Below are 25,407 nucleotides of genomic sequence, written 5' to 3' on the forward strand. Positions count from 1 at the left end.
ATCATAGTGTCATTACGTATCACACTGTCATCATAGTGTCATTACGTATCATACTGTCATCATACTGTCATTAAGTATGACACTGTCATCATAGTGTCATTACGTATCATAGTGTTATTCTTCTTCATAGAGATCGTCCTTGGGGTACATATTATGCATTTTCCACGCTGAAAATGTCCTGTGACAGTTGTATCAATGTTTTTGAATAAAAAGATTGTACAATAAATAAACTTTTTTATTTATTATACGTCCCCCACCTCGTGGAGTTACCTCCCGTTGTGCATGCGCACCAACTGGGTAATCACCTAGGCCCGTATCATCATTCCTTCTGCTGTCACTCACATGTGAAGACGTGTTCGATGTGTAGAGCAGCGCTGTATTCTCCAAAAGAAATTGAAAGAGATATGTCTGAGAGACACCACCTGTATGTATGGTCTTTATTTTATGTCCTTGAAAGGAACAGTAAAGCCAGCGGTCGGTTGTTTCATAATTGTGACTTTGTATTAATTAATTTACGCTATCTTTCCCGTGGTTTACGCACATGTTGCTCTGCCATGGCGGGAAGTTTAGCGTGCCACGTGATTGTAATATTGCGTATTGAACCAACTTTTTCTTCCCATGGTAGCCTTCACATATTTTTCAATGTTTTATACGTGTCTATTAGCTGCTGGTCAGCTGTTAGCTTCATGCTTGCATGTTTGCTTTCAGGCGTTTTCCTCCTGTTCGCTCTGTGCACAGAGCATTCCCAGGGCTGACCGCCATGACAAATGTAATGTCTGTATGGAAAAAACGGACCATATCTCAGAAACCTGTGAAATATGTATGGGGTTTTCCCCGGACCCAGAAGTGAAGGCGGATTTTCTCTTTAGAGAAATGCGGGGAGGTGAGGAGGAACTGACCCAGGTCCCCGTCCAAAGCCAAAAAGCCTCGTAGGCAAGGCAAAAAGTCAGCGCCAGTCGCCTTCTCACGCTCCTAGTAGCGGTTTTGACATGTCGTTAATTACGCAGATGTTCCAGCAGCACGCAGACTCGATGAGGTCCCTCGTTCATGAGACGGTTGGAGGACTCCGGCAGGAGTTCCTCGCCCACTCTGAGCGTGGGACGGAGAGTCTGGGGGTGGGATTGCCGAGCCCGGCTCGATCCATCGGCCTTGAGGCGTCTGTAGATCCGCTGCCTCTGGCTTCGGGTCCGGACGCCTCGGCTGCCCCGGAGGGGGAGGCTTCGCTCCCAGTCCCCCTCTCGGAGTTGGCGCAGGGTCCGTTGAGGATTCCTGGGGTTCCGGTCCCTGCGCCGTCCCGCCCCATGAGAGCGGAGGCACCAGTTCTGCCTGGTCTGCCTCCAGCGTCTCGGGACCGGAGTCTGTGCGAGATGGCAGGTGCCGACGCGGGGCGCTCTGTCTGCTCCTCCCTCTCTTCTGTGCCTGGTGCTAGGCTGCCCACCGGCTCGGGCGCCGAGTCCATGGATACTGGGGAGGTAGAGGAGCAGGAGGGTGCCTTCGGTTTTTCGTCGGCTTTGCGGGAGGTCCGGCAACGCATTGCCGAGTACCTACCCCAGGCCGCGGTGCCTGCCAGCCGTACAGACTCGTCTGAGTTCCGCCTGCCAGGCGAGGCTGCTCCGTATTCTCCCATCGTTGGTTCAGGACGTGGTTGATCCCCTCTTGTCTGGGTCTCGCCTCCGTTTCGACTTGCCTGAGCTTGTCCGGAGATACCAGCTGGGGGAGGATTCCCTGTTCGCTGTTCCAGTGGTGGATGAGTGCGTGTTTACTTCGGTCGCCTTGGGGGAAGGCTCGGCAAGGGCGGTTAACACTGCAGTTTGCCCTCGCGGGCGCCCCCCTGTGACATGTGTACCGGACCTACGAGGAGGTCTACCGGAACGCCATGCAGCAGGTGCGGGTCGTGGTCCATGAGGCCTACCTCTCCTCGATACAGAGGTCGGCCCTGGAGGCGGAGGGGCATGCTGGAGACGTTTCTCCGCATGTCGTGCTACTCCGTCAGTTATCCGAAGTTCAGGCACACCTCACGCGCGACTCCTTGCGGTCAGCTGCGTCGACGGTGATGTGCGCAGTCATGGGGATGCGCAAGCTGTGGCTGTCGACGTCTCGGTACTCGGCAGCTACACATCAGACCTTGCTGGCCCTTCCCTACCGTCTGGGAGCGACGTTGTTTCCTGGGGCCCAGCAGGTCATACGGGAGGCTGCCGCTGCAGCTACCTCCTTCAAGGACTCTAAGGCCTTGTTGGAGCACCCGCGGGCTTCTCGCCCCCCCCGCTCCCGTTCCACCTTCCTCCGCCGGGGTGCAGCCTACCCCCGAGTCCGCTGGCTGGCTTGGCAGGGGTAGGCGGAGGAACAGGTCCGCCAAGGGTAAGGGCAAAGAGCAGTCCTCTTCGACTAGCTGGACAAGTCTGCAATCGAGCACATTCCACCGGGAGAGGAACAGGCGGGATTTTCTCCACGTACTTCCTCGTCCCGAAGAAAGACGGCGGGTTCCGTCCCATTCTCAACCTCAAGGGGTTGAATCGCATGCTAGAAGTACCATCCTTCAAGATGGAGACACTGCGCTCGGTGATCTCCTCTGTTCAGCCCGGCGATTGGCTCACGTCAATCGACCTCAAGGATGCGTATCTGCATGTGCCCATACATCCATCGTTCAAGCAGTACCTTCGGTTCTCTTACGACGGGATGTGTTACCAATTCCGCGGTGCTTCCCCGGCATATCCACTGCCCCAAGGGTGTTCACCAAGCTCATGTTAGTCCGGCTACCCTGCGGCTGTTTCGCAAGGATGGCGTTGTTACCCTTACCTCGGCGACTGGTTGCTTTCGGCACTAACTCAGCCAGCGAGCCTAGATGCTACTCACGCGGTGATAGACATTCTAGTTCGACTGGGGTGGATCATCAACCTCAAAAGAAATCCGACCTGGTACCCACCCAGGACTTGGTTTTTCTCGGTAGCGAGGTTCCAAACACACAAGGATCTCCTTGTAAGCCCGACCCGGTCACCAGAGTGCACCGGAGGAGATGGTGTCTTCGTTCCTCTCCCAGCCCCAGGCACCAGCAGCGGCTCTGTCTACTGGGCCATATGGCGGCGATCTCTGTAGTGTGGCGGTAGCGGTTGAGGATCGCCTTATACAGCAAGCTTTGGCCGAGTCTGTGGGCTCACTCGGAGGACCTGGAGCGGAGTCTCACAGTCCCCGGGTGATTGACACCTCACCTTCAGTGGTGGACCGATGTCGGGAATCTCACCAGGGGGATCCTCTTGGAAATCCCGACGCCAGCTCTTACAGTTCAGACCGATGCGTCCCTCACGGGCTGGGGGGGGTGTTCTGGGCAGTCTGTCGGTGTCCTGACTCTGGTCCGAAGCCGAAGCCCACCTTCACATCAACGTGTACGAACTGAGAGCTGTGCGGTTGGTTTTCGAGCGCTTCCGAGAGCATGTCCAGGGCCAGGTGGTTCGTCTTCAGTTGGACAACCTGACGTCCATGTCTTACATCCCGAGGGCTCCTCCGGGAGACATGGGACTTTCTCCTCTGGTGCGACCAGTGCGATTGTCAGGTACTCCCTGTTTATCTCCCGGGGCTGGAGAGCGTCGAGCAGGCGCTCTCTCGCGCGGATCCTGGCCCCGCTGGTGAGTGGATGCTCGACAGGCAGATATTCAGAGTTATCTCCCAGTTATGCGAATTAGTTCCAGGTGGATCTGTTTCGCGTCCGGCGGGGCCGAATCAGACACCTCGGAGCAGCTCCGGCTGCTTTCGCAAAGAGGCGATTAACACTGCAGTTTGCCCTCGCGGAAAGCCCCTGTGACATGTGTACCCGGACCTACGAGGAGGTCTACGGAGCGCCATGCGGCAGAGTGCTGGGTGGTGGTCCATGGACCTACCTCTCCTTACCGATACAGAGGTCGGCCCTGGGGCGGAGGGGCATGCTGGAGGCGTTTCTCCGCGTAATGGGTGCTACTCCGTCAGTTATCCGGAAGTTCAGGCACACCTCGCAGCGACTCCTTGCGGTCAGCTCGTCGGCGGTGATGTGGCGCAGTCATGGGGATGCGCAAGCTGTGGCTGTCGGCGTCACCGGTGCTTTCGGCAGCTACACATCGAACCTTGCTGGCCCTTCCCTACCGTCTGGGGCGGCGTTGTTTCCTGGGGCCCAGCAGGTCATCACGAGGAGGCTGCCGCTGCAGCTACCTCCTTCAAGGACTCTAAGGCCTTGTTGGAGCACCAGCGGGCTTCTCGCCCCGGCTCCGTTCCACCTTCCTCCGCCCGGGCTGCAGCCTACCCCGAGTCGCTGGCTGGCCCGGCCGCTTAGCAGGGTAGGCGGAGGAACAGGTCGCCCAAGGGTAAGGGCAAAGAGCAGTCCTCTTGACTGGCTCCCAGCCGGTAGCGGGAGGTCTGCCCGACCTCCCATTAACCCATCAGGCTGTAGACCCAGCCGTGTGTCCTCCCAGTCAGCTCCGCTGCCCGGGACCACGCAGCTCTTACCCCACATCCCAGTGGGAGGCCGCCTCTCTCTATTCCTGCCGGAGTGGGAGAAGGCTACAAACAACACTTGGGTGCTGTCCACCATAAGTGTAGGCCATTTACCGCTGTGGAAGCGAGGTCCTCCCGATTTCACTGGCATACGCCGCACTCCGGTGCCGTCATGTCAGGCAAGGGCGGACATATTGCGCGACGAAGTTCAGGCTCTGCTGGACAAGTCTGCAATCGAGCACATTCCACCGGGAGAGGAACAGGCGGGATTTTACTCCACGTACTTCCTCGTCCCGAAGAAAGACGGCATGTTCCGTCCCATTTTCAACCTCAAGGGGTTGAATCGCATGCTAGAAAGTACCATCCTTCAAGATGGGAACACTGCGCTTCGGTGATCTCCTCTGTTCAGCCCGGCCGATTGGCTCACGTCAATGCGACCTCAAAGGATCGCGTATCTGCATGTGCCCATACATCCATCGTTCAAGCAGTACCTTCGGTTCTCTTCACGGCGGGATGTGTTACCAATTCACGGTGCTTCCTTGGCATATCCACTGCCCCAAGGGTGTTCACCAAGCTCATGTTAGTCCGGCTACCCTGGCTAAGCTCGCAAGGATGGCGTTGTTACCCTTACCTCGGCGACTGGTTGCTCGGCGCACTAACTCAGCCAGCGAGCCTAGATGCTACTCACCGCGGTGATAGACATTCTAGTTAGACTGGGGTGGATCATCAACCTCAAGAAATCGACCTGGTACCCACCAGGACTTGGTTTTTCGGCGAGGTTCCAAACACACAAGGATCTCCTTGTAAGCCCGACCCGGTCACCAAGTGCGAGGAGATGGTGTCTTCGTTCCTCTCCCAGCCCCAGGCACCAGCGGCTCCGTCTACTGGGCCATATGGCGGCGGCGATCTCTATAGTGTGGCGGGCCCGGTTGAGGATGCGCCTTATACAGCAAGCTTTGGCGAGTCTGTGGGCTCACTAGGAGGACCTGGAGCGGAGTCTCACAGTCCCCGGGTGATTGACACCTCACCTTCAGTGGTGGACCGATGTCGGGAATCTCACCAGGGGGATCCTCTTGGAAATCCCGACGCCAGCTCTTACAGTTCAGACCGATGCGTCCCTCACGGGCTGGGGGGGTGTTCTGGGCAGTCTGTCGGTGTCCTGACTCTGGTCCGAAGCCGAAGCCCACCTTCACATCAACGTGTACGAACTGAGAGCTGTGCGGTTAGTTTTCGAGCGCTGGGACATGTGACAGGTGAGTGTTATGGCGTCTGTTACATTATTCAATTGACGATAGCTATTTGTATGTGCATGGACAGAATTCCCTCCTCCATAGTGCCTCCGGTCTTTGTGAGTCTGTGTTTATGCATAATATGTACCCCAAGGACGATCTCTATGAAGAAGAATTAACCAAACCTGAAGAGGTTTTCAATTCTTCGAAGAGAGTCGTCCTTGGGGTAGGGCCCTCCGCCTTCCCGCAATTCTGTTCACTGATTTATTCAGCACAAGGAATGATGATACGGGCCTAGGTGATTACCCAGTTGGTGCGCATGCGCAACGGGAGGTAACTCCACGAGGTGGGGGCCGTATAATAAATAAAAATGTTTATTTATTGTACAATCTTTTTATTCAAAAACATTGATACAACTGTCACAGGACATTTTCAGCGTGGAAAATGCATAATATGTACCCCAAGGACGACTCTTCGAAGAATTGAAAACCTCTTCAGGTTTGGTTAATTACGTATCATACTGTCATTATAGTGTCATTACATATCATACTGTCATCATAGCTTCATTACGTATCATAGTGTCATTACGTATCACACTGTCATTATAGCGTCATTACATATCATACTGTCATCATAGCGTCATTACGTATCATAGTGTCATTACGTATCACACTGTCATTATAGTGTCATTACATATCATACTGTCATCATAGCGTTATTACGTATCATAGTGTCATTACGTATCACACTGTCATTATAGTGTCATTACATATCATACTGTCATCATAGCGTTATTACGTATCATAGTGTCATTACGTATCACACTGTCATTATAGTGTCATTACATATCATACTGTCATCATAGCGTCATTACGTATCATAGTGTCATTACGTATCACACTGTCATTATAGTGTCATTACATATCATACTGTCATCATAGCGTCATTACGTATCATACTGTCATCATAGAGTCATTATTGATGATGGTAGTGTTACATAACGAACTATTAGATAGTTTCATTGGAGTGTTCGTAGATATGCTGGTAGATGAGCCTGTAACAATAAAAAAATCAAACCTACTTTTTCTGATGAATTACTTTGGATGGATCAAGTGGCCTTTCACTTTAGTATTCACATGTAGGATACATAATGTGAAAGTTCAGATAGTTTTATTAAAGTGAAATGACTTTATGTGGGAGTGAGTTATTTATGCTGTTCATACAGGAGGCATAGGCCTTTTTAGTCTCAACCTTGTCGGCAGAATGTGACAAAGTAGTGTTGTACAGATATTTCTTGACAGGTGCCCAGGAAATCGCTTACTCACAGAAAGTATGGTATTAAGATAATTGTGGGGAGTTTGATCGTGTGAAGTGACTTTCTGGTATTTCAGTATATGGCAATTCTCAATGATTATTCAATTGAAGTCATTTGGCATAACAAAACTTGGTTATTGAGATAACTGCATCATGATGTCATTGTTTGTTTATGATGAATGGCTTACATTATTTAGTTGAAAATTTATAAACCCCTTAAGTGAAGTTTGTCTGTAGGATGTGATTGTCATTGATGTTGCGTAAGATGTCATTGTGTAACACATAGAATAACTGGTAAACCCGAAATTCAGGTTATCTGTCCTGAGTGACTGAAGGCTGTAAGTCTCAAGCCAGACACTGTGTATTCAGTCGGGACATAACAGTAGGGCTAAAGACTTACAGCATCCATTCAGGTGGAACAGAAAATCTGCAATTCCTTCTGAGTTCTTATTACCCGTGAAGATCCGGGTTAGAATATTGATCTTCAGTAACCCATGCTTGTCATAGGAGTCAGGCTCACTGACTTGGTTGACACATGTCATCGGTTCCCAATTGTGCAAATCGATGCTCATGCTATTGATAACTGGATTGTCTGGTCCAGACTCGATTATTTACAGACCGCTGCCATATAGCAGGATTATTGCTGAGTGCAGCGTAAAACTAAACTCACTCACTCACTCTGGGTACTTATTTATTCTCTAATGATTTCTTCATTTCAGAAGAAGCTGGGCAGATCATTTCAAGACGCTGAATCTTCCCAACATCAAATGTATATGCCCAACAGCGTAAGTTGTCAGTTCTCTATCAATAGACTCCTGTACCTTCTTTGAGTGGCATTTTAGAAGTTGCTTGACAATGGTACAAGAATCTGTATCGAAACGTCGCACTCACGAATAAAAAGAAGTTGTTATCCATAGAGGTTGTTCCATATTGACATCGAGTCGTAGGTGGAGCATGACGACCAGCTTGTGTGTCATCACACCAGGATCCTCATCTGTGCTGCTGGCTTGCTGTAAAGACTGGATTAGACATGGTAGCTGAAGTCACCGTGATATATTGCTGAGTACTGGGTGAAACATTCACTCACTCAATCCCTTTATGCTGAGAAGAACTTTAATAAATATTCAGATTACGAATGAGGAATTTTCCTCTATGATCATGATGTTGGGATTCATTTACCAAGAGTTTATTATCTGCATTATGGCAATGATTCTCAGTGTTTCAAAATGTGGACATCGTGAAGATGAGTGATCTTGAAAAAAATCTTAATTGGGGAAAAGCTTTGCATCCTCGCTAATGATGTGTATTTGTGTTGGCACTTCATAATTTGTCTGTCAAGGGCTGGTTATTTAAGTTTGCATGGTAAAGATAATGTAACTTAAATATCTGTCTTGATGCACAGAGATGTATCATCAGGAAGGAATCAGCTGCACGGTGCCTTAGTGACAAATTCATGATGTGATCACACGGACACTATTACACATGCTCATTACTCCTGGGTTTTTTTTACTGGTATTTTCATTGATAATGGAACACATTTCGACAGTGTCTGTGTTGAGATGGCAACTCTGAATTATTTGGAGAAAAAGACAATTTAATTATCTGGAAAATTTGGAAAAGGTTGAAGATTTGCATGAAATGATGCTCGCCCCATCGTTCTGTTTGTATGCGGCACTCTGGTATTGATTGTGTGGAGGTATGGTAATTATTATGCAATATTGATCAATGGCTTTACAAATGGAGGCACACTGACAACTTAATTGGCACAGCAAATATGTTGTGGTCTAAGTCAATCAATAACACTAATTGTGCCTCGTCATGGTTTTCTCATAAAGGAAACTTCATTGTCAAAATATATGATTTGTTTGTTTGTTGTTTAATGCCTCACTCAGCAATATTGGAGCTATTTGGCAGTAGTGAAATATAAGAACACTTGTGATTGATTTAGAAAGTGAATTGTTACACCAAAGTTTTATACATGTCAATTTGCTTTGAGAAGTCTAGCATGAAAGTTAATTATCCCCCTCAACAACGAAGATACGGGGTATATAGAAATGAGTTCCGTCCGTCCGTCTGTGTGTCTGTCCTTGCGTCCATCACACTTTGTCCGAAGCATATCTTCCAAACTATACATACTAGCTTTATGAAGCTTGGTACACATATCAAGCATGATCCTTAGATGTGCCTTTTGGGGGTTAGACCCAGATATGAATTTTATTTTTTGCTGTTTCCATGGAAACATGACTTAGGCTGTGGCTATGAGGATGTCATCTTGTTGCATTTACATGGCAACAAGTTAGTCTTCAGCTGAATTTGGTGGTAGTGCTCCTTTCTGGAGCAAATCTTAAACACCTTTCAATCCTCTCCTTCCACTTTGCTGTATACACTCCAAAACATTTGACATAATCATAACTAGCAGACGTATTCATAAAGAGTATTTTGCCGTTGCAGGGGATATTGATGACTTTGTCTTCTTGTTTCACTTTGCTATCTTATGTATACACCAGGATATTAAGCAGTTGGAACATATTTGTCACATGTAACATAACGTATCAGGTGTGTCATGTATGCATCAAGTATGCATTAAACAGGGTTTTACGCAACTCATGTAGAGAATGGACACTGAAAAACAATTCAGTGTCCAGAGGGACGTACAGTATTATTCACTGTATCTATGACTTTGCTAAGTGTTTGTTATTTTCTTTCAGAGTAGTTACGTGCATCATTTCATCCATCAGTCCACATGTTCAATGATTCATTCCAGGCTCTAAAGAAATTATCAAACTGTACACTTCTCTACACTGTTACTTCACAGGACTGTCATATTGTCTGCAAGGTCCAGTAAAACTAATATACCCAGACCCCCATGTTTGTGAGTCAGGGTAAAACCCTGATTAAGTATATATCATTGTATTGCAAAATCTATGGTAATTTCACAGACAGTCATATGTTTGTACAGGGTTTAGATAAATTCATTTTCTGAGACAGTGAATGATTGGTATGCAAAACAGATTTGTCGATGATGTTTAAGAATGTTGTATCCAGAGTTTATAAGATCTTTAAATACTATTGTAAATCACTGTTTTAATGAGTGACCTTTAGCTGGAAGTGTGCCATGACATAGTGGGTGATGTTCTCATGACTTGTTGTGTTTGTTTCAGAGCTATAGCACCTGTATCTTTAAATGGAGGTTTCCCAATGCCATCTTGGTAAGTGAGAGAAGTTGTTTCTAGGCTCAACTGTATACAAGGACTACATGATGATCCTGTGTAGATCCCATAGTGATGCCCTGTGTAGATCCCATAGTGATGCCCTGTGTAGATTTGATAGTGGTGCCTTGTGTAGATTCCATAGTGGTGCCCTGTGTAGATCCCATAGTGGTGCCCTGTGTAGATTCGATAGTGGTGCCCTGTGTAGATCCCATAATGATGCCCTGTGCAGATCCCATAGTGATGCCCTGTGTAGATCCCATAGTGATGCCCTGTGTAGATTCGATAGTGGTGCCCTGTGTAGATCCCATAGTGATGCCCTGTGTAGATCCCATAGTGATGCCCTGTGTAGATTAGATAGTGGTGCCCTGTGTAGATCCCATAATGATGCCCTGTGCAGATCCCATAGTGATGCCCTTTGTAGATTCGATAGTGGTGCCCTGTGTAGATCCCATAGTGATGCCCTGTGTAGATCCCATAGTGATGCCCTGTGTAGATTCGATAGTGGTGCCCTGTGTAGTTGTTGGTGCCTATCATGGCTAAATCACCAATTATTTTCCGCCTTTTCCCTTCTGTGGGTAATATTTGTAAATGCATCAGAGATCCCTTCTCCAAAAAGCTGATTTCAGCCTTTCCATTTTTATATTTCTTCCCTCCAACAACTTCTGACATTCACAAAGATCAAACATATAAGAGGTAATGGCCTAACGAGGAAACACAAGCCTATTGAATATAAATACTGTAAATGTACAAGATCAAATTCAGGAGTACTGCACTTTACCGGATGCACTTTTTCAGATTAATTAGCGCTGCTGGGATACCCTAACCCTAACCCCTAACCCTAAGGATCGTAAAGGGTGCCTAACCCTAAGGATTGTAAAGGGTGGCATACCCTAACCCTAAGGATCATAAAGGATGGCATACCCTAACCCTAACCCTAAGGATCGTAAAGGGAGCAGCGAGGGCTGCGCCCGGTAAAGTGCATTCTAGCCTCAAATTCTGTTTCATTTTTTGTGTTTTTAAAAGAGAAAATATCAAATGTTCAAAGTAAATGCATCTGTGGAGAACCAAGGAACCAGTCTATGCAGAAACATGGAACCAGTCTATAGAGAACTAAAGAACCAATGTGTGGAGAAGAAAGGAACCATTACAAAGAACCAGTCAAAGGAGTGTATGCAGAAACAAGGAAACCCAACAAGCAACCAGTCTATGGAAAATCAAGGAACCATTTCAAGGAACCAGTCTATGGAGAACCAAGGAACCAGTCTTTGCAGAAACAAGGAGCCAGTCAATGCAGAAACAAGGAACCAGTCTTTGCAGAAACAAGGAGCCAGTCAATGCAGAAACAAGGAAACCTTACAAGGAACCAGTTTATGTAAATAGTTTCAGTAGAATACCAGTGTAGACTTGATCTTCCACTTGTTGAATCTGATCAGATGCACACATGCGTACTGGCTTAACAGTGTTTATATTTCTTCAGGTTTGATATATATGGTCTCTCAGCTGAAAGTGCAGAAGATGAGGAGGGCATTAAGAAAGCCAGTAATATCAGTGAGTGATTGTTTATGATCTACTTGATGTGAGTGATATATTCATGATCTTGATGTGAGTGATATATTCATGATCTACTTGATGTGAGTGATATATTCATGATCTACTTGATGTGAGTGATATATTCATGATCTACTTGATGTGAGTGATATATTCATGATCTACTTGATGTGAGTGATATATTCATGATCTACTTGATGTGAGTGATATATTCATGATCTGCTTGATGTGAGTGATATATTCATGATCTGCTTGATGTGAGTGATATATTCATGATCTACTTGATGTGAGTGATATATTCATGATCTTGATGTGAGTGATATATTCATGATCTACTTGATGTGAGTGATATATTCATGATCTACTTGATGTGAGTGATATATTCATGATCTGCTTGATGTGAGTGATATATTCATGATCTACTTGATGTGAGTGATATATTCATGATCTGCTTGATGTGAGTGATATATTCATGATATGCTTCATGTCAATGAGTGAAGTGAGCATGAAATATTTAAGGACTGTGAGTGACATAGACATGTTCTGCTTAAGTCAGTGGGTGATATATGTGCATGATGTACTTTATGTCCATCGGTGATATACAGGCATGATATACTGGATGTCATTGGGTTTACACACATGAAATACTTGATGTGGGTGATATGGAAATGATATACTTGGTGTGAACAGTAAGTGATATGACATGACTGGTTTGCTGCTAAACGCCACACTCAGCAATATTCCAGCTATATTGCAGTGGTCTGTAGAAAATTGAATCTGGACCAGACAATCCAGTGATCAAGATTATGAGCATCATTGTATGCAATTTGGATATGATGACATGTGTCAACCAAGTCAACGAGCCTGACCACCCGATCCCATTAGTCTCTTACGACAAGCATAGGTTACTGAAGATCAATTCTAACCCGGATCTTCAATGGTAGATATGACATGATGTACTTGAAGTAGGTGAGTGATATGTATATATATATATATATTCAGTGTGTGGTATGTGAATGATATACTTATAAATTAGTGGTATACATGATGTACTTCGTTACTAGGTAATATTTCTTAGATGTAGAGTAAAACAATATTGGTACCTCATTGCTGGAAATGAAATCACCTGACATTTTGTGATGTTTCAGCAGCTTATGTAGTCCCAGTATTGAAAATAACTATTACATTCACTTTCATACTTACCCATTCGTTGTTTCCCAGTTAAGTCTCTAATTGAAGAGGAGGAGAAGGCAGGCATCCCGTCCAGTCAGATTGTGATCGGGGGCTTTTCTCAAGGAGGGGCAGTAGCTCTCTACACCGCGTTTAACCTCGGCAAGCCAATAGGTGGTGTCCTGGCTCTCAGCACGTGGATGCCACTGCATAAAAAATTCCTAAAGCTGGTATGTGAAACACAAGCATGCATCGGGGTTAACTTGTCCAAGCTGATACCTCCAAGAGAAGTATAGTTTTTGTATCACCAAAGAGGGGTGGTTGGGGTAGCCAAGTGGTTAAGGCATTTGCTGGTCACGCCGAAGACCCAGGTTCCATTCCCCATGTGGGTACAATGTGTGAAGCCCATTTCTGGTGTCCCCTGCCGTGATATTGCTGGAATATTGCTAAAAGCGGCGTAAAACCAAGCTCACCAAAACCTGTTAATGATGGTGTTTGTACACTATTCTGTACATTTCATTTGTAAACCTTTGCAAAGTTTCTTTGCTGTTAGTGGCATGCATGAATATTCATAATGGTTATTAACTTAACTAGTTAAATCTGATTTTAAGTGTACGATAATGTCTATTTTATACTTATCCTGACTCATGCTCTTTTGCTTGTCTCCTTCCTCTTGCGAACATAGTGGAACACTTGTATCTCCCCAATTGAAGTTCCCTTCAATGTAAAATCACTAATTAGTACTCACCACGAGTTACCCCAAGCGCGGGAACGAGGGCACCACCTCCACCCATGTGCCTCACTCTCTCCTTCTTCGCCCAGTGAGCTGGACGTGAGAGCACCTGTGTCTCCCGAAACACTATATCCTTTGATTATATTTACTTAGTTACCTCGTATAGACATCTATAGAGGTTTAGCTAGTATCTTTCAATAATTATATATTGATATTTAGTCGTGTTTCTACTGTTTATTCACGGGACGCCATGTTTGTTTCAATGGATTACGTTGATGTAAATTCTGTACTATTACAGATTACTTTTTTATTCTGCTGCTGATCCGCATTTAATATGCCCTAGTTGTACTGCGCCATGTTCATTTTATTCACGTTGCAGTTGTGATACTAATTTATCCAATTCTGCCTTTAATAAATATTTACTTTACGTTTGAGACGCACAGCAGATAGATTGCGTATGCAGACTGATACTTGAACCCCTCGCCAGTCTACTGCTGTTGGTCGACCCCCCTCCCGTCTGGTATTCCGCTAGAGTGGTGGAGAGGCGTGGGACGTAGTCCGCCGCCTCCAAGAAGCGTCCTGCTTCCCCAGACATCCCATCGTCGCAGCCGAAGACTAGAGGGCTTCTACTACATCTCAACGCAGACTTCACACCCCCAGGGCAGCGTCGACCTCTGAGGGGAATTCTACGAAGTCTACTAGAACTTTCTCAGCCGAGATTGTTCACATTGCAGATTTGGGCCTGTATGATGATCAGCCGATCATCATACCTGATGTACATCAAAAGAATGACCGATGTCGGCAACAGTGATGTCAGCGCAGATCAACATGCAACCTGATGTACCAACGCTGATATTCGATGATCTTCCTGAGGGTCCCGTCGCTGCCAACACTCAACGCAGACTTCGCAGACCTCTGAGGGGAAATCAACGAAGTCTACTAGGACTTTCTCAACCGAGATTGTTCCAGCCGCTGAACTGGACCTCTACGATGATCAGCCGATCATCATCCCCAACGTATGAGACAAGAAGCGACCGGTGACAGCTACAATGACATCAGCAGAGATCGCCATGCAGCCTGATGTCTCTACACTGATGTCAGACGACTTCCCTGAGGGCCCCACCGCTAACATCGCAGAGAGGGTACCGACCACTTCGTCGGCCAGCCCAGAGCATGAGCCTTCGCGAAGGTTCCAACGAAGACGACACCCCAGAGGCACCCCCCGTCAGCGTAGCAGCCACGGCGAAGCCACCTTCGCGAAGGAAGTCACAGACCACCTCGACGAAGGACCCAGATGTACAGCCTTCGCAAAGGCCTTCACGAAGACGGGATAGATCATCACATTCCTCGGCTTCATCCTTAGATGCAGATTCAGACCACCAGACCTCACGGAAGCATTCACGAAGGTCAAAGTCGCCGTTCCCCAGGACCGGACGCAGAGGAAGCGTCGCGAAGGCACTCGCGAAGAACACCTGATTCCAGATCGTCATCTGCCAGAAGGACATCGAGGGACTACTCAAGAGCTTCGCGAAGCTATCAAGTCTCCTCACAGGTCTCCGAGAAGGTCAACCCAAAGACGAGATCATCGTCGTTCACCACGCCGATCTCCGCGTATATCACCACGTCGATCACCTCACAGGTCATCACACAGGTCTGCACAAAAGTCTACAACCAGATCGCCACGAGCGTCACCTGACATAGAGATAGTACCACACAGTCCACCATCAGAAGAGCACCAACCTGTCATCAATGATGCTGGAATAGAAGATGATGGAGGAATCATTTTCTCAGATGCAGAGATACGATATTGGTTGGTAAACAACCTAGTTCTCTCATCACCTTCCAAGAGTGACAATACGGCGCAGACATACATGATGAAGGAAGACGATGCAGATGCTATCACCCTACCTCCGATCGACCCGATTGCTGCGGTAGTACAGAATCTAGACACCACAATTGACGAACTTTCACGCCAAGAAGTTCTCCACGCACAACATGGACCCCTTCTTCAAGGCTCAAGACATCGATGAAAACTACAAATGGATCATCGATGTCAAGAATAAGAACTACAAGAATGACGATCGTAAATTGGTTCAGTTGAATCCATGACGAGAAGTATGTTCTTTGGCCTAAATAGATCTAGAACGATCGATGAGACACTTATCACCAGATTTCGTAATTCGACTTCTGAAGATAATAGGATGATCCACTCGCCCTACTTATGTTGCAGAACCAACAAGTCCCAGGGCCGCCTCAACCGCGAGCTAGAGAGCCTCACCAGCTACACAAGGGCGCCACGGAGGAGTAGCCACGTAACCCACATCCTGTTAAACACAGAGGCCGTTCGTGAAGCAAGCTCATATATATATATATATATATATACTAATGGGGCTTTGACTCGATACCTTCGCGTAGGCTAAGTGGCTCCAAGTCTACTTCACCCAGAAGATCTAGAAGGATACTTGAGAACTTAGCGAAAGTCTCTCGGCGTTCACCGAGGAAGTCTCCTCCAAGGTCTCAATATACTAGCCACTGCGTCATATATAGCTACTGTCAGTCAGTCCGTTCAAGACATCGCATAAGTTGTCTATCAACTGTATGCCAGATGCAGCTATAAGCCTTCTACGAAGAACAAATGCACAGGCTATTTACAACACAGAACGCCGCTGTATTAATTAGTCAACGACAGAAATCTTCACAGAAATCAACTATTCATTATAAATTGCTAGAATATGCAATCCCGGACGGCCATCACGATTATCTACATGCGTGACCATTACGCATATCTGCAGACAATTCAATATCGAAATTGAACAGCAGCCTTGTTACAGCGGTATAACTCATAATCGATCCAGCGTTTCTGAGAAAGAAATATGTACAACAAGTTCAACTTTAATTCTACAATTATGACGATACATTCATGTATACAGTCTACAAGCTCACAACTTGCAAGTTGTTTGTACCTTATATAAGGAAGTCGAGATTATATTCAAAACTGAAATTACTTTCACGGCGACAACCAGGAAAATAACCTACCCAGCATTAATTTTACAGAGCGAGATATTTGGCGGAGGTTTCGCCGCAGTTACCATTAACCCTCGAAACGCGTGGTCACTCGGATAACTTCGGGAGAACTTCTGGCGAAGACCGGCGTTTATGCTAATATCAAAGAGCGACAAGAATTTATTCAAGGTTGTTTTCCGCTTACACCGGTGACATCACAGTAGCGGGTATTATACAGAATCAAAATGCCTTGTTCTGATTGGACCGCTGAGGGACAACGACCTACGCAGAGGTCGATCTCAGTTCACAATTCAAGACTTACGTCTGAAAGTGACAACTATATATCAGTGAGCGAGCAAGCCTCATTACAGTCCAGTTAACCTGAACCTTCATGATTAGACTGCTTTCTTCAGGTTAGAGACCTCCCTGTCAAGTTAAAGGCGAGGGCGACGGCAGGCGATTTTTACATAAAGTTCAACGAGGACAGACACACCGGGTTGTGCACCTACATCGTCAAGGACTTATGGCGTAATTACCTAGGCGAAGATATAAGTGGATCTAAATCCCACAGCGTTTCAGACTACAGCTGAAATTCATCATCAAGCGACTAACACAACTAGATGTTTAGTAAACCTACTAAGCTTCTGTTTGGAGAATAAAACGGAAAGTTTCAAGCTCCAACTTGGGGATATGAATATAGTGCTCCAACACCTCACAAGTGAGGTTTATGAACACGCCTGGATGACATACTTGGACTCCATGATACGATGATTCTATCACGATGGCCAGCAAGAGCACTGAAAATTTATCTCCACCGAACCAAACAAGAGGAAAAAATGCAATAGATTATTTCCTCTATCATCAACTTACGCAGAGTAAAGTCTCACGTACTATATCTCCATTTGGATCAGAACTGTCATACTACGTGCATACGCGGATGGACCTAATCCGACCCTCCATGAGCTTTAATACTCGCTGATATTAGAAGCTAATTTCACACAATTGATCTACACAAATGTTATTTGAAATAATGGAGGGTTTATTTCTGGAAATACGATATGGTGGTTGCCAACCATTATCTGAGATATCACCACGAGGGCGTCTCAGGTATCCACCAATTGATCCCATGGTCCTCGCACAACAACTGACAGTTCCTCGGAGAAGATAAGTCAATCTAACAGATTTTTTACTTATCTTATAACAATACTAAATAGCTTCATGCTATATATAATTTACTTAAGCTCTTTTTTATCATCACAGTGGTTACATGATAAATGCATTAGCTAACGAACTCTACAGAGGTTTTTGGCTATTATATACGTAGCTTAAGTTAAGTATATTTTAAGCATAGTACTATACTCATATTGTAAAAATATATTAGCTAAAAAACTCTACGGAGTTTGCTATTATATAGGTACCTTAAGTTTATTCATATCTTAAGCTCAGTACTATGTTTATATCATATAAGTATATTAGCTAACAAACTCTAAAGAGTTTTTGCTATTTGGCTTAAGTTTCATCATATCTTAAGCAATATGGTTACATTATAACATGTATTAGCTAACAAACTCTACGGAGTTTCTTTCTATTATATATGTAACTTAAGCTTTTTCATATCTTAAGCGCAGTACTATGTTTATATCAAAACTCCAAAAGAGTTTTTGCTTTTATATATTGGGCTTAAAGTTTCATCATATTTTAAGCTTTATGGTTACATTATATCATGTATTAGCTAACAAACTCTACGGAGTTTTTGCTATATATATGTAGCTTAAGGTTTTCTTCATATCTTAAGCTCAATACTATGTTGATACCATATAAGTATATTAGCTAACAAAACTCTAAAAAGTTTTTAGCTATATTTAGCTTAAGGTTTACTTCATATCTTAAGCTCAATACTAGGTTTAAATCATATAAATATTTTAGCTAACAAACTCTAAAGGGTTTTTTGCTATTATATAATTAGCTTAAGTTTCATCATATCTTAAGCAGTATGGTTTACATTATAAAATGTATTAGCTAACAAACTCTAAGGAGTTTTACTATTATATATATAGCTTAGAAGTTTTAATCATATCTTAAGCTCAGTACTATGTTTATAAGATAAAAGTATATTGGTTAATAAACTCTAAGGAGTTTTTGCTATATACATTTAGCTTAAGTCTAATCATATCTTAAGCTTAGTTCTATGGTTACATTATAAATCTATTAGCTAATAAACTTTACAGAGTTTTTGGCTATTGTATATGTAGCATAAGTTAATTATATCTTAAGCACAGTACTATACTCATATTGTAAAAATATATTAGCTTACAAACTCTACAGAGTTTTGCTATATATATGTAGCTAAAGCTTATTCATATCTTAAGCTCAGCACTATGTCTATATCATATAAATATTTTAACTAACAAACTCTATAGAGTTTTGTTATTATATAATTAGCTTAAGTTTAATCATATCTTAAACTTAGTGCTATGTTTATATCTTAAAGTATTTTAGCTATCAAACTCTAAGGAGTTTATACTAGCATATTAACAAGCTTAATCTATTAGTCTTAAGCATTGTATTAATCCATGTTATATATACTTTATCATAACAAGTACATTGTAATAACCTTTATATGGCAGCATAAGTTAGCAGCAGGAATTCATCAGTTCAATGCCTTTATGAAGTTCCCATAGGGTTATTACAATCATCACAGTTTAAATCACTAATTATTAAAAATCCAAAGTATATATATTCCCACCTCCTGTTCTGTCGGATACTACAAGCAAAAGTGCATGAGTCAGGATAAGGAAAAATATGTAATTTTCAGAGTAAAATTGATATTTTATACTTATCCTGACTCATGAGGTCAGCCCTCCCATCCTCCCCACATAACACTTTGGATTTCCCTGTAAATTCAAATGTTTGGCTCAGTATATGAGGAGAGAGTGAGGCACATGGGTGGAGGTGGCGCCCTCGTTCCCGAGCTTGGGGTAACTCGTGGTGAGTACTAATTAGTGATTTTACATTGAAGGGAACTTCAATTGGGGATATACAAGTGTTCCACTATGTTCGCAAGAGGAAGGAGACAAGCAAAAGAGCATGAGTCAGGATAGTATAAAATATCAATTTTACTCTGAAAATTACATGTTTCAGACTGAAAAACCTGAGAGGCCATCACCATTCCCAATTCTGCAATGTCATGGTACTCAGGACCCCCTGGTAAACTTACAGTGGGGTGAGGCCACACGGGATCTCATCAAAAAGGTCAACCCGGAACTTGAATTCAAAACATACACTATGGGACACAGCTCCTGCTCTGAGGTAGGAAGGGAAGGGTACTATTCTTGTGTAGTCCCACTTGTATGGCCTCCCTTGTCATAGTTCGATGCTCATACTGTTGATCACTGGATTGTCTGGTCCAGACTCATTTCGAATAATGCTGAGTGTGGCGTAAAACTTCACTCACTCACTCACTCACTCACTCGTCTTGTAGATCCAGTGACTGCCAAGAAAGGGGAAACTCGATGGTTAGATACTCAGTCAGTATTATGTGACAGTATTAGACTGGACTAGTACTAGTGGTAACATGTATCTGTGTGTGCGCGCGCACGCACGCACGCGCACGCACGCGCACACACACACACACACACACACACACACACAAAATGTAAGCACAATTAAACCCATTAAGCACAATGAAGGTGACATTGAACCATATTTGAATTCACCAATCCCATTTACTTTGATATAACAATTTTGATCATAATTATGCTTCAGGCCAGATGTAATTGTCATGTTCTTATGTCATCAGAGTTTGAATTCATGAAAGCACATACCTCATATTGCTTGTTTTATTTTGGTATATAAAGTATGCTTGTGCTTGATTGCCTGGGAGATGACTTTCATGAAAGCTTAAACACATTCCACATATTATGTGAAAACATCACCTTTCAATTTCTGTAGCCTCCTACGCATGAACGTATGCCACGCACGCACGCACGCACGCACACAAGCACGCACACACACCTCTCCCTCCCACCCACACTAGACTTTCACTGTCCACTCCTCTCTTATCTCCCTCCTCAAACCTCTATTCAATTCAATCTACCACAAAATAGGATCACCCATTCTTGTATTACTGGGTAGAATTTTTGCATGAGATTAAAAGTCTATGGCAAAATCTTTGTTATGTTTATTTGTCATGAGAGCTACACAGTGGTCTGACAGAATGTCAACACGTTGTCTTTGTGAGCCCAGTGTACACTGAAGCAACAGCAAAGTGTGGTTACAAAACAACATAATAGACAAGTAATTATTCTTCCTCATCAAAGTTTTTGTTTTCAGATATACTTGGTCAGTTACTTTACACCTTCAGTATAGTGATGCTTATTTGGCACCCTGAACATATCTATAGTCCGTTTGGCTCAAAGGCGGACCGAGGAATTGCAATCTAACTCGAAAACTAATAAACATAAAATACTCAATGAAACACTGATCATAATCAAAACATCATACCCACTCTGTGAGGTTTTTGCTGAATTTTTGTCTTAAAAATAAAAAAGTTGTTTAACAATCTATCATTAAAATATTGACACAGTTCACTATTTGTTACGAGGGAGGAGTGCAGAGAAAGGGACAGCCGGGTGTTCGAGAAGCACGTGCACAAGTGCCCACAAAGTTATTGATTCATTAACCTGTGCTGTGCCGTCTCCATCCTTTCTCGAACACCTGGCTGTCCCTTTCTCTGCATTCCTCCCTCGTAACAAATAGTGAACTATGTCAATATTTTACATTTTTTATTTTTAGGACACAAATTCTGCAAAAACCTCATAGAGTGGGTATGATGTTTTGATTATGATCACCGTTTCATTGAGTATTTTTTGTTTATTAGTTTTCGATTCAGATTGCAATTCATCGGTCCGCTTTTGAGCCAAATGGACTGTAGTTTTCTGTATGATTATACAAGCAGTTGTTTATCTAGGATTTTTAAAAAGTGCCTTCAACAGGCAAATTGGGTTAAGAAAACTATTTTATTTGTGCTAAAGATGTTATTAGTTGACATTAGCTGCAGACTTTGTGCAAAATATTGATGTCTGGCTGTTATTGGCTGTCGACTGAAGTTACAGTCACATGCTGCAGAACGAACCATTAATCATTCTTGTTATCACAAGTATGTGAACACACAAAGGTTATGGATAACAATTGTTTACATCCCATGTTTGTTCTGTTGCAGGAAATGATAGATGTACAACAATTCTTGAAAACAACTTTACTGCAGCAAGGAGCAAGTAAATAGCAAGGGAGACAACTCTTGTGAAAACTACCACTAGATTCCATGTAAATAACCTACTCTCCTCAGTGTATCATTACAGAAAAGCCAGACATATGCTGAGAAAGGAACAGTATCTTCTCTGTTGTCAGTTGTCAGGTTTCATGGGTTGTGAATCAAAACTGACCATGAACTCAAGTGTTTGAAAACTGATGTGTTATTTAGGTACGATCAAATTTTAGTATTTTGTGTGTGTGTTTTCTAGTGACGAAAGGGTCAAATCGGTTATAACATCCATACCCATGTCACGTAGGATATTCACTAGCTGAGCATGTGAAAACATGCTGTAGCACTGTGTGGGAGGTTATAACACAGTCACTCTATGCTGATATGCAAGACTAGATAACAGATAACTTCAACCATTGTTTACATGTTTGTTCAGCTACGCAATATGTTATCAACACAGAGGACAGTATATATTCCTAGTAAGGTTTTCTTTCCTGTATGAGTATGCTTAAAAAATTACACTATTCATTCTTAAAAATGATCATGCCTTAAACAGTTTCCTTTGTATGACATAAGTGGTGGATGAATCATGTAAGGGCTCATAAGAACTCTGAATTTCTAAAAGCAAACTACTGACAATGGTAAATCAAAGAGTCAGTGACATGCTGTGGTGTTAAATGGGTTAACCAGTGTTATCTCTCCTGCAACCCTGGAGTGTCTGTGGTTCCTACTGCTGGAAATATTTCCTCATCCCACTGCTACTTGTTTTAATATTTGGATTCTAGTTAAGGTTTTTGTTTTGTACGTAGTGTTTGATTGTGCAGGTTGACGTCAACATCTGAGATCAGCATTTACACTGTAATTAGGAGATGTATGTACAGATTGTCTGTAAAGTTTGAATTATGTACATTGTTTGATTTCTCAGCCCATGCAGATTGTGTATAAGTTATATGGTTTATGCAAGTTTTAATGGTGTAATAGTTAAATGCAAAAAATCATTTTCATCTGTTTGATGTTAGAAGTATTGTGTGTCTCTTTGAGAATAGCTAGAATAGATATAAAAAGTATTATGTCACAATTGACACAGTTGCCGTGAACCATTGTAGAAGCCTTTCTAACATTGAAACTTGTTTTTACATCTTGTGTTAAATAAGATTTTCTTTATTTGATGAAATCTGTTTCTAAGGTTTCCAATGTTTATAAGTTTCCATATGCTGTTCATCAGATTGATGTGAAGGTATTTCATTATGGCAGCAATTCCAGCTGGATTATTAATCTTACTTTTCAAAATAAGCTTGATAAGAATGTTTTAAATAAACCAAAGTAGCCATGTTAGTTATTTTTTTCATCATACTTATACACAAATACATGCATATCCTACTGTTGTTCAGCTGTATTAATGCCATTTTCTACTGAAACTTTGACAAAGGCTTTGAATCCTTTCATCATGGTTGAAATTAACATAAGATTGGGCATAAGTTTGTACAGGCCCGATTGACTGGTGTATACACATTGTGTATAGACCCAATTCACTGGTGTGTGTATACACATTGTGTATAGACCCAATTCACTGGTGTGTGTATACACATTGTGTATAGACCCAATTCACTGGTGTGTGTATACACATTGTGTATGTCTTGCCCCCAGTGGGTATTTACTCTAGTGCTGCAGTACTAGTGCTTGGTCCAAGGGCGCCTGTGGCTTTAGTTGTCGTCGTCAGTCAAGCCAAGATAACTGCTATGTCACTAGACCCTCAAACTGATTAGCAAACATGTCCCTTGAAAATCTTAAAGTATATTTCTCTGTTGATTTTGTGATAATGCTAACTGTGTCATTTTACAATGTGGCCATAGGCTATCAAACTTGAATTCTTGTCATTTTAACTGTTAGATGTGGATGTCTTATATACACGTCTTTTCTAGCTCTCTGCACAATTTGTGCACCATCATTAGTGTCATAGTAATATTGAACTTTTCAAAAGACCTGACTGTGTTACACCCGTGTATTCAGAAAAGATCATTAAATAATTGCTATGCTCGTAGCAGATGTGCAATAAATGTGCTTATTTACAGATTGCTACAATGTTGTTAGCTCTAGTGTATATATGGATACATATGGGAGGGATGGAAGGTGTGAGGGAGGCAGTACACTGTCAGGCACTGGAGCGCCATGTGACAGAACATACCTGAACGGATCTTCATCCTCATTGTTCTTAGAAGAGCTTCTTGCATACTGGATGAGCTTCAACTGTTTTGTGCATATTGAACGTGACCGTCCTTAGTAGCGTTAATGACGCAGATGTATGAGACATGATATGTTCTCCATTAGAAAACGGGATTGGAGTCATGTCCTGACACCCCCACCGAAAAGGTGTAAATTCTACAAATTTTGACACATGCCATCGCATCTGAAATGTTCAAATAATTTCTTCAGTAGTATCTAAAATAGTTTTATGAAGAGTGCTAGCCTCTTTGTCTTGTGTGAGGTTTTTCTGTGTGATCTCCCGACGGGAACATTTGATAATGTTTATTGATGTGTAGAGACACAGACACCACAGCTCACTGCTGTGCGGAGCCTGTATATTCAAGTGGTATTGTTTATCATTCCATTTCCCGACGGATGGCACAAAAGCTGCATGACGTCGTCACCTTATTACCTACCCCCTTGTACCCAGACACTGTCAATGAAACTGGTTGAGAAACCTTTTACAAAAATCAGTCCCTTTTCTTCCTCCTGTATTGTTGATATTGTTAAGAAATAAAAGTTGAAATCAGCATCACTTTGTGATATGTCTTATTTGCCAACAGAGTTACATGCATGTGCTGTGTCTTGACCACAGGGTTTCAGAGTCTTGGGAGACTCTAAATATGCAGTATTGTGAGAGAACAGATGACCAGGCTTGAGGACTTTGCAGATGTGGGCTATATTATTTCTATACATTAATTAATGCTCATGATTTCAATCACTGGATTGAAGTGATCCTTATTTGAAATGATGATATTTACTCATTTTGACAGCTATGAGATAAGATTAACCTGTCTGAAGTTCGATTATATAAGACTGAGATCTGCCTTCTGTAATTTTTAGTTATATTTTAGACATTTTTAAATACATTGTCACTGCAAAAGAAGAAATAAGTCTTTATTGATGGAAACTGAGAATAGTTCTGCATATTTAAAATAAGATAGTCTGAGGCCTTTCAGGATCTCTCAGCAGCTATTAAAGTGTTATCTAGATTATATAATGATACCTCCCGGCCTCCAGAAATTATTGTTGATATGGAACTAGCCACACAGTGTATCAGGTTAATAAGAACCGAACAAAGTGTACCCCACTGCTTGACCCACAGCCTACATGTCTAAGATACAGCATTACTTGCAGACAATGAAGATGTAGGTTACAGGAAAAGTATTGCATGTAAATGGTACAGATTGTAAGTTCTATCACTACTCTTATACCTGTACGATTTTATGGTGA

The 25,407-nt window shown here is 43.2% G+C and overlaps 1 protein-coding gene across 1 annotated transcript in view; it reads left to right on the top strand.

Annotated features, from left to right (window-relative positions):
- Nucleotides 1-24,706, top strand: part of LOC124254921 (acyl-protein thioesterase 1-like) — a 57,004-nt gene extending 32,298 nt beyond the window's left edge. The window contains exons 3-8 of the mRNA XM_046688765.1: nucleotides 7,721-7,786; nucleotides 10,163-10,210; nucleotides 11,691-11,761; nucleotides 12,983-13,161; nucleotides 19,809-19,976; nucleotides 21,889-24,706. Of these exons, the coding sequence (XP_046544721.1) occupies nucleotides 7,721-7,786; nucleotides 10,163-10,210; nucleotides 11,691-11,761; nucleotides 12,983-13,161; nucleotides 19,809-19,976; nucleotides 21,889-21,951 (595 nt within the window). The 3' untranslated portion in view covers nucleotides 21,952-24,706. The remainder of the gene's footprint in view (nucleotides 1-7,720; nucleotides 7,787-10,162; nucleotides 10,211-11,690; nucleotides 11,762-12,982; nucleotides 13,162-19,808; nucleotides 19,977-21,888) is intronic.
- Nucleotides 24,707-25,407: the final 701 nt, after the last annotated feature.

The sequence above is a fragment of the Haliotis rubra genome, unplaced genomic scaffold (assembly GCF_003918875.1).
Source record: "Haliotis rubra isolate DU_JTF1 unplaced genomic scaffold, ASM391887v1 Scf587, whole genome shotgun sequence".
Taxonomy (NCBI): Eukaryota; Metazoa; Mollusca; class Gastropoda; order Lepetellida; family Haliotidae; genus Haliotis; species Haliotis rubra.